This window comes from Eschrichtius robustus, chromosome 20 (assembly GCF_028021215.1).
Source record: "Eschrichtius robustus isolate mEscRob2 chromosome 20, mEscRob2.pri, whole genome shotgun sequence".
Taxonomy (NCBI): Eukaryota; Metazoa; Chordata; class Mammalia; order Artiodactyla; family Eschrichtiidae; genus Eschrichtius; species Eschrichtius robustus.
The window spans coordinates 46,557,500-46,567,622 of NC_090843.1; the positions used below are offsets into that span (position 1 = coordinate 46,557,500).

The window sequence follows — 10,123 nt, forward strand, 5'->3', positions numbered from 1 at the left end:
ATTGTCCCCTGGTTGAGGACTACTGGTCTAGAGGAAGAGAATCCCAGGCAGAGGGAACAACAAGAGCAAAGGCCGAGAGGTGAGAGCGTGCTTGGTACGTCCATGGAACAGCGAGGAGACCAGTGTGGCTGGAATGGAGTGACCTGGGGAGAGAGGGGGCAGAGGGGATGGAGAGATGGCGGGTCATGAAGGACCTTGTAGGTCATTGTCAGGATTTTGGCTTTGACTCTACGTGAGAAGGAAGCCCTTGGAGGGTTTTGCACAGAGAAATGATATGATCTGGCTTATATTTAAAATGAATTCCTCTGACTGCTCCTTCACAGTGGTGATGGAAGATTAAACATGAGGTTTCTGACACACAACAGGGGCTCAATAAATGTGCCTGTTATCCTCAAGAACAGGTGGAGTGCACCCTTGGTTTGCATTTGAGGTCATTGTGCAACTGGGCTACCATCCCATCCTAGGAATATATAGTTACGTTTTTGTGACTCAGGCCTAAATGAGGACCCAAGAATTTTAAGAGCTGGAAGGGGCTTTCAGGTGAGCAGAGCCTAAACCATTTATTTGAGAGAAAAATACTGAGGCTAGGGAGGTGAAGTAACCTGGACAAAGTCTCCCCCTGCGTCTGTGGCAGTGCTAGGGTTAATCTCTGTAGAACTACTCTTTGTGAAGGCAAGTCTTTGATGGTGACCTAGTTTGTGCTGCCTTATGTGTGGGGGTTTTTTTTTTAATTAAAAAGAGAGATAAAATTCAAAGACAAGAAGAAAGTGCTCAAGGCTGGATGGGCTTTTGCACAAATAGAGGATTTGACTGGAAAATTAGTCGTAAAATAATAATAATCAAAAGATGGAAGCCGGGAAGCCAGATTGCCAAGTCAGCACCATAGTAGATCCTTTCTGAAGTAGTGGAGCTACCATGTTGTTTCTGCAGAAGGGGCAGAAGGAATGGTTGCTGTGAGACCCACTTACAGCCGGCTTTGTGTTCTTGGGTTTGAGTGATATTTTTCTAATGGGTGAGTCCCATTCTTAGATGGGAAAGGAAGGCAGAGATAACCTTGAATTTGACCCCACTGACTGATGATGTTCTCTGTGGGGTAGACAGAGCCTGGATGTAGGGCCCCGGGATCTGGGCTTTATTAGGTCACCACTGTCTGGTTTTGTCACCTTGGTCAAGTTATGAAAAGTTCTGATACTTCCATTTCTTCACCTCTAGACCAGGGTCAGTAGTTCCTCCATTTTCCCAGGGTGATCCAAAGAAAAAAACACTTTATCTCCCAGTTTCTTGGCTCAGTGCTTTGCATTGAATAGGTGCCTGATATACATTTGTTGAAGGAATGAATATTTATAGAGAAAAATGAGGTGACGTATGGGAAATATTAAAGTAGAGCATGAAGGATTTTGTAAGAATCTCTGAATATTGATGGGTGAACTCCTGGTCTTTGGTGAGTTGGTGGGTCCTAGATTGAGAGGTTCCTTTTGTCCATCCACCTGCCACAGGCCACACTGTATGGAAACTTTCCAAGTGGGAGAGTTTCTCTTCTGTGCCTTGTGAGACTTGCAGAGGGGTGGTTCAGGTATCCGCATCTGGGGCACATTACATTGCCAGGGCCTGATACTGGGGCCATTCCTGACTCCCATGGGCAGGGGTAGGAGTAAGCATTCTCCCAGGGCTTGGGGACCTGCCCCAGTTCAGGCAGGACCACAGGAGACACAGTCCCTGCTCAGGGTGACTTCCTCAGGCCCTCAAAGGAAGCTTTGAAGTCTGTAGACCTGGGATTGAATCTTGGCTCTATCAGTTGCTAGTATGTGTTCTCGGGCAAGTTGCTAAAAACCTGCCTCAGTTTTTTTCATATGTAAAGTGGGATTATTATAAGCAACAAAATAAAAAATAGATAAATTGGACTTCATGAAAATTAAAAACTTTTGTGGATACTATCAAGAAAGTGAAAAGACACCTACAGAATGGGAGAAAATATTTTCAAATCATGTATCTGATAAAGGACTTGTATTTAGAATACATAAAGAACTCTTACAACTCAAAAAGGCAAATAACCCAATTAAAAATGGGCAAAAAAAAAAAAAAGCAAAAAAAAAAAAAAAAAAAATGGGCAAAGGATCTGAATAGACATTTCTCCAAAGAAGATGTACAGATGGCCAATAAGTACATGAAAAGATGCTTAACATCATTAGCTATTAGGGCAATGCCAAGCAAAACCACAATGACATACCATGTTATAACGGTAGGATGACCATAATCGAAAAAGACAAGTGTTGGTGAGGATGTAGAGAAATTGGAACCCTCATACACAGATATTGAGAATGTAAAATTGTGCAGCCACTTTGGAAAAACAGTTTGGCAGTTCCTTAAAAAGTTAAACATGAGCTACCATATGATTCTGCAATTCCACTCTTATGTATACACAAGAGAAATGAAAACGTGTCCACACAAAAGCTTATGCACAGATGTTCATAGCAGCATTATTCTTAATAGCCAAAAGGTGGAAACAAACCAAATGGCCATCGACTGATGACTGGATAAACAAAATGTGGTACGTTCATGCAATGAAGTATTATTCAGCAATAAAATGAATGAAGTGCTGATACATGCTATAGCATGGTGAACCTTGAAAACATTATGCTAGGTTAAAGAAGCTAGTCACAAAAGATCACATATTGTATGCGTCCATTTATATGAAATATCCAGAATAGGCAAATGTATAGAGATAGGAAGTAGATAAGTGGTTGTCTCCGGGGGAATGGAAGGGTGGGTGGAGTGAAAACTAAAAGGTGTGGGGTTTTGGGGGAGAGGTAATGAAAACATTCTAAAATTGGTAGTGGTGACGGTTGCACAACTCTGAGAATATACTAAAAACCATTGAATTGTGTACTTTAACGGGTCAATCGTAAAGTATGTGAATTGTATCTCAACAAAGCTGTTAACCAAAGAAAAATGGAGTTATTAATAGGTCTACCTCTCAGTTTTGTTGTGAGGATCAGTGAGATAATGCACAGCATCTGGTGTGTAATGAGCTCCCAGAATATGCTAATTATTTTATTATTAACATTATATAGGAGGGAATTCCCTGGCGGTCCAGTGGTTAGGGCTCTGCACTTTCACTGCAGGGGGTACGGGTTCAATCCCTGGTCGGGGAACTAAGATCCCACAAGCCACACGGCTCAGCCAAGAAAAGAAAAATTATATCGGAGATCAGGGACAAAGTTGCTAGCACAGTTCTTGACAAAGAGTTGGTGGCTGCAGTGTTAGTGCCCATCCTGTTCTTTGTACAGGCAAATCTGAGAGGTGCAGAGAGACTCCCACTGAATCCAGGTCTCTGGTCAGCACATGCCTTTAGATCTTTACACCTCCAGTTTGGAGACCTGCCGTGTTAAGCAGCCAGGGGAAAGATTGGTTTGGGCCCCATTACAGGGTTATTAAAACCACAGACCTTTACGTTTCTCTGGAGAAACTCAAAGGGGCATTTGTGGGCTAGGGACGAGTCTGTCAACCTGTCCCTGTTTCACCTCCTCTTGTCTCCCTTCCTCACTCAGGTAGGAACTCAGCAATTTCTTTTCTTTTTCTGGGATTACTCAGTAAGGAGCTGAATTATTGTTTTTATTAATGGGACTCCCTGAGCATTTTCAATTTGAATCCTTCCCTGTAGCCTAAGTCTCCCCGCCCCAATTTCTCTTTGTAATGCGGATTAGCTACTTGGAAGGATATTTTACATTATTTTGCTCCCAGGAGGGATGGGGAAGGCAGGGCTGATCTGGGGGATGTGTGGGAGGCTTTGGTACAAAAGTGCTAGTTTTAGTGGTTTTAATTCTATCCCCCACCTCTGGTCCAGGACAGAGCCGTCATTCGCCCTCCTTCTCCTCCAGCCTCTCTCCCCTCTGTCCCACACACCCCACGTGGCTGTGGTGAGAGGGAGTTATGGGGCTGAGGGGGAAATGTACCATGTGGATTCCTTTATTTCCCCACTGTAAGGTCTAGTACACATAGGGAGTTTCAGGGTCCCGGTTTCACATGGGACATGTGTGAAGGAGAGGGAGAGAGATTGAGTCTAGTGGATGTTGGTTGTTCTCTGGGGTAGCTTCAGCCACAAATGAGCTGCCTCACCCACAGCCTTACCCCTCCCAGGGGTGGTCTGCATCCAACGACTGCTCACTGTTGGGAGGGAGGTATAAGGGCTCAGCCCCTTCCTCAGAGAGGGACAAATCTGAAGGGCCATCTCAGCTCCATCACTCCCTGTGGGATCTGCTGAGGCCCTTGCTATGACTATATCACAGTTCAATTCCTCCCTCCACCCAATCCTGCTTCCCTCACTCCTGAGATAGACACAAGCAGCCTCTGACATCCAGGAGCTGGCCTTGCACTTAACCTAGGCCCGTTAGACATAAACCCTCTTACAGAACACTGGACGAGGCCACTCAGTGACCATGATCAAAGGAGGCACAAAACAAGACCACTCTGTAATCTCGTCTAAGCAGAGACAAAAGCATGATCACTGTGCAAACCACAAAAATACCAAACATCCTCCTTTACTGACTAATGTGAGTGGTGCTGCTTCTTTACCAACTATGGCTTTAGCCTCACTTTGGTCTGTCTCCTTCTAGATTAGATTTATTAAGCCATCTGAACATAGAATATAATCACAGATGCGTATGAAGCATAGAAGAACCCTTGTTTCCTAATAGAAGCCAATTCAGAGCAAAATTGAACCATCTCCTAAATCACCTAAAATGAGTCCAAATCCTGTAAGTCCTTTTTAACATCCCCTTACTGAGATGTCCTACAAGTCATCATGATGTTCCTCACTGCAGCAAGCAGTAACGCCAACTTGCTCACCTGTGGAGGTGTTCCTTGGGGTCTTTGGCTGGAGGCATTGATGCTCTTCCATGGGTGTCGACCCCCAGGAAACTCCTAGGAAACTTTCTGAACATGAACCTCCGTCTCAAAGTCTACCTAAATCCACCTGAGAAAGTTAGTGCCAGGAGTGGCCCAAGAGGCAGCACCTAAAATGATCTTGGAACTGAAGGGCAGAAAAAACTGAATATCAAGGCCAGTTGCTTCTCCAAGATCATAACCATGACTGGGAAGGAGTGGGATCCCCGGACTTGCAATGGGAACATCTGGGTCAGTGCACCTGAATATCATCAATCTTCAGATCCCCCTGGTCCTTTGGGCCTGCAGATGGCCTGATCTTCCCTATTAAAGGCCACTCACCTCCTCTGCTCTGCCCTTGCTGGAGGATGACGCAGAGGCCTTGGACAACATACACTGCCCTTAGGCTCCAGCCCCACCTCTCCTCTGGTCGTCAGACAAATTACTGGGGTAAAGTCAACACATAACTTGGCTGGAGGAAGTGCTGGGTCTGCCATAAAAGGGAAGGGACTTTATAACCTAGTTGTTGCAGGACCCAGACAGTGTGTTCCAGCAGAAGTGAGTGAATATGTACAGGATCCCTTACAGTGCAAGAGGTATAGGAGGCACTCATTCTCCCAGCTGCTGGGAGTGTTGGCAGCTGATAGCTCTCAGCTGAGTCCTCCAACAGTTTCCCTCAGCTGAAGAGAGCTACTTAGACCAAGATTACACCTCCTTCCCAACGTAGGCTTCATTCAACAACTGACAATGTTCTGGGGAGGATAAAATTCCGGCCCCCTCTCCTCAAAGTGGGATGACTGGAGGGCCATTCCAACTCCAGAGCTGTCTTTGGGAATCAGGTGAAGCCTTTGTTGCAACTGCATTGCAATTCGTCTCCTCTGCCCGTTTCTTCACCCTCTCCTCAGGGTTGATCCTGGAGGAACTCGCATAAATTTCCCACATGTAAATTTCTGTTTTTTATTTCCCCAGAGAACCCAATCTTAGACAATGAGAAAGAGAATGAGAAGAAAGAAGATGTGAAAAGCAGGAATAATGGAGGAAGGGGGATGGACCCTCTGAAGATATGGGTCCCTCTCTGGAACGCCAACTGAGGCTAGATGTTTCAGCCCTCATTTCAGTGCAGAAGGCTCTGCAGGGGGTGAGAATGACCCATTAAAGTGACATAAAAGGGCAGTTCTCCCTTAACGACTAGAAGCAGGGCAGAGCTGTGGAACAAGAACAATGGGAAAACAAGATGGGATAGTTGGAAATGAAAAAATATTACTGTTGAGATAAAACGCAATATAAGGATTGAAAGGTAAAGTTGAAGAAAATTCTCAGAAAGTAAAAAAAGAAAAGGGCAAGAAAAATAAGAGAAAAAAAGAAGAGACCAAGAGGAGCAATCCAGGAGGTCTAACATCTAAGTGATAGGTGCTCCAAAGCAGACAGAGGGGTGAAAATTATCAAGAAATAATGCAAGATATTATCCTAAAGCTGGAAGACCTGAATCTACATCTTGAAAGGACCTGTGAATACTAGACCAGTTGGACAGCCATATGAAAAAGAAATGAACATTAATCCTGGTCACATACCATGTACAAAAATTAATTCAGGATGGATCATAGACCTACATGTGAAAGGTAAAAGAGTATAGTTTCTAGAAAAAAAAAAAACCCATAAGAATAGCTTCATGTCTTTGGGATGGGCAAAGATTTCTTAAATAGAATACAAAAACCACTAATTATAAAAGAAAAATCACTAAATTTAGGCCCTATTAAAATTAAGAACTTCTCTTCGGTAGAGATGACATTAAGAGAGTGAAAAGACAAGCCAAAGACTTGGAGAAGTATTTGTAATACATATACCCAACACAGAAGGTATATCTAGAGTGTATACAGAAATCCCACAAACTCATAAAGAAACTGTAAAAATGAGCAAAAGATTTACAAAATAAGTCAATAAAATAAAATGTCAATAAAGAAGTACAAAATGGTCAATGAACACACTCAAAGGTGCTCAATATTATTGTCATCAGGAAATGCTAATTAAAACCACAATAAAATACCACTATACCCCTACTTGAATGGCAAAAATAAAAGGTCTGAAAGTACTGATGAGAATGTGGACCAACTGGAACTCTCAGACATTGCTGCTGGTAGTTTAAATTTGTACAACCACCTTGAAAAACTGTTTGGCAGCATCTACAAAAGCTAAATTATATGCCTACCCTGTGATCCAACAATTCTACTTCTGAATGTAGACTGAAGGGATGTGAATACTTATTTCCACTAAAAAAACATACACAAGAATGTTACAGAAACATTGTTCATAGTAGCTCAAAACTGGGGACGGTTCCAAAGATCCATTGCCGTTTGTATAAATAAATTGTGGTATACGCAAATGGAATATGATGCAGCAGTGAAAAAGAACCAATAAACTCTACATGGAACAACATGGGTGAATGTCAAAGACATAATGTTAAGCAAAATAAGCTAGGCACAGAAGGATACATACTGTAAAAGTTCATTCATATGAAACTGGTGAAACTAGTCCATGGTGATAGAGGAGAGAATAGGGGCTACTTTTAGAAAGCTATCAAACAGGAGGAGGCATGAATGAATTCATTAGATACTGGAAATGTTTGTATCTTGATATATATTTCTGTAGTTTACAATATGTAAGTTACAAAACTACATGTAAATTCCAACTTAAACAAATAAGAAACGGCCCACTGAGTGCCCAACACAATAAATGAAAAAAGTCCACACCAATTTTGCACATCATTGTGAGTCAGAAGAACAACAGGAGAAAGGAATATTCTAAAGATTGCCAAGAGGAAAATCAGGTCACTTACAAAGCAACAAGAATCAGACTGGCTTCAAACTGTCATCAGCAACATCGGATACTTTATAATTCTGAAAGAAACGATTTTCAATCTAGGATTTCTGTATCCAGCCAACCCATCACGCAAGTTGCAAGGACTCATAAAATTTATCTCCTGTAAATCCTTTTTAAGGAAGCGACTTGATGATGTATTACAATAAATGAGGGAGTAATCCAGGAAAAGGGGAAAATTGGGAAGACAAGAAGCTGTAGTAGATAGAATTCAGAAGAGCAGGGATGAGTTCCAGGGTAAGAGCTGTGCACGGGCCTGGAGAGCAACAATTCCAGATTGAAGCAAGAGGACCAAAGGTCCCAGCAGACAGGGGTGGCGGTAATGGTGGTAGTCCCTAATGAAAAGGGGCACTGGATAGAATACGCTTTGTTAAGACTTCTAGGACAAAAGAATAAAGAAAGACAACTTAAAACTTATAAGCGTGCGCACGCACGCGCACACACACACACACACAGCTATATCTGAAAGAGAACTGTAATTATAGTACACTACTTGGCTCTGCAGTGAGTAGTCTTTACCTGTGCACAGTAATGTGCCTAGTGATTTTTAGCACTTTTCAGTTCTTAGAATTAATCCAAAAGGCTTATTATGGTTATAGAATAAATGTAAATATTATCAACTTTACCAACATAAAAGTATAAGTATGGATGACAGAAGTTAGGAGGAAGAAGTGGGAGAAGTGAGGTGAAGGGAAGGATAGGAGTATTAATATCCTCCTTTTTCAAAGTGCAGATTCTGTTTTTGCAAAGTGCAACCCTAGAGGGTAGAAGATCACAGAGGTAACCAATGGAAGAACTAAAAATAGAGATATGGCGGGAGGGGGTGGAGGTGGTGCAAGAGAGGTAAATCCTTGTCTATTACAGTAGTAAGTCAATAGATTGTGTCTAAAACTGATGCATGAAGAAATATCAGCAGAAGCATATTATTTAGAAAAGTGAAGGTAAATGTAAGAAGAGACGTTTTAAAAAGTTAGACGTGGCTGCCTAGGGGGAACAGATCTGGGAGTAGGAAGTAGTTTAGCAGGATACTGTATTTAACCTTGTGCATATATTATTTTGAATAAAACAGTTTTTTGGCATTTTTGTTTGTTTGTTTTGTGTTGAGGAAGATAGACACGGATCAGATCAAGGAGGAGATTATAAGAGCCTTTCTCTTTTTCTAAGGATCATCATGGTACCAAGGAACCCTGTGATAGACCTCACCTGGAAAAGGACTTGAAGTCATGCTTTGACATCTGGGGACTGAACTCATTCAGTTTTTATAGGAGCAGGGATTTGAGGACTTTGAAATGTCACTAATTTTCTTGTCAAGGCTTCTCTGTGATAAACTTCATCCCCCCCCCCTTCTTCTCCCTCAAAAATACAAGTTTCAATAAATAGCAAGCTCATAAATAATACGGGGCACCGCAGTTCCTAATGAAACAGTGACAAATGTTATATCTTCATGGGATCAGGAGAAACAACAAAGGGGAGCATGGGGAGGGGCCTGGAGCCCCCCGAGCTTGTGAGATTTTATTAAAAATCCTTTACGTTTCATGCAACCCATTAAAGCAATTCTTTTGCAAGATAATTAAACATCGTTCAGAGACGTCACTGCATTATTAGGACGCAGAGCCTAAGCTTCTGCAGGTGAAGGGTGGGCTTCGAGTCTGGCCAAGAGAAAATGCGCTGGCCTGGGTCCTCACCTTGGCTCCCCTGCTGGATAACTGTATGGCCTGGGGGAGTTCCTGTTACCACCTGGGCCGCAGTCTCTTTATCTGTAAAATGGGAGAGTTGGACTGGGTCTGTGTTCCTAATCTGTTTGGGATGTAGACAGATTTTTCTCCCTCCACAAAATGCACAGCCACACATACAATTTTGTAAATAATTTCAGAGGGCTCATGGCTCCCTGAGACCCATCTGTGATCCTCTAAAGTCATTTCAGCGTGGATACTCCAGGATTCTATTCTTTTTCTTCTCTATGGCTTACAGCCTACAGCAACTGGCTATGGTTTTCATCAGACAGTTGTTTTAACAGCGTGAAGCAGAGCTCTTCAAGAAAGTCGTCCTTGCTCTCCATAAGTACCACCTTCCGCTAAGCACTGGCTGGTGGTACATGCAAGCTCCCCTGACTTGCAAACATCTGACTTGGGAAGGTCCTATATGATCAGCCAGCTGGCCAGTGCTGTACTCAGTACTGGTTCCCTTCAGATCCTCTTAGAGGAGACCAGCTCCTTGGGACTCCAAATCCCTGAGGTTCTAGCCTGCCTCCTGGAGCCATGATGTGAAGGGGAGCTCTGTGTGGCTCACTCTCAAGGTTCCTAGTTCAACATCTGCAGGTTGCCCCAAACTCTCCCTGTTACACTGCTGCTGGAAGCCAATTTAGCAA

At 42.9% G+C, this 10,123-nt stretch overlaps 1 protein-coding gene across 2 annotated transcripts in view; it reads left to right on the top strand.

Annotated features, from left to right (window-relative positions):
- The window catches only part of CCT6B (chaperonin containing TCP1 subunit 6B), a 96,174-nt gene extending 87,340 nt beyond the window's left edge, over positions 1–8,834 (top strand). For both annotated transcript variants that reach the window (XM_068529567.1, XM_068529568.1), the window contains one exon: positions 5,851–8,834. In XM_068529567.1, coding sequence (XP_068385668.1) covers positions 5,851–5,972 — 122 coding nt within the window. In that variant the 3' untranslated portion in view covers positions 5,973–8,834. The remainder of the gene's footprint in view (positions 1–5,850) is intronic.
- Positions 8,835–10,123: the final 1,289 nt, after the last annotated feature.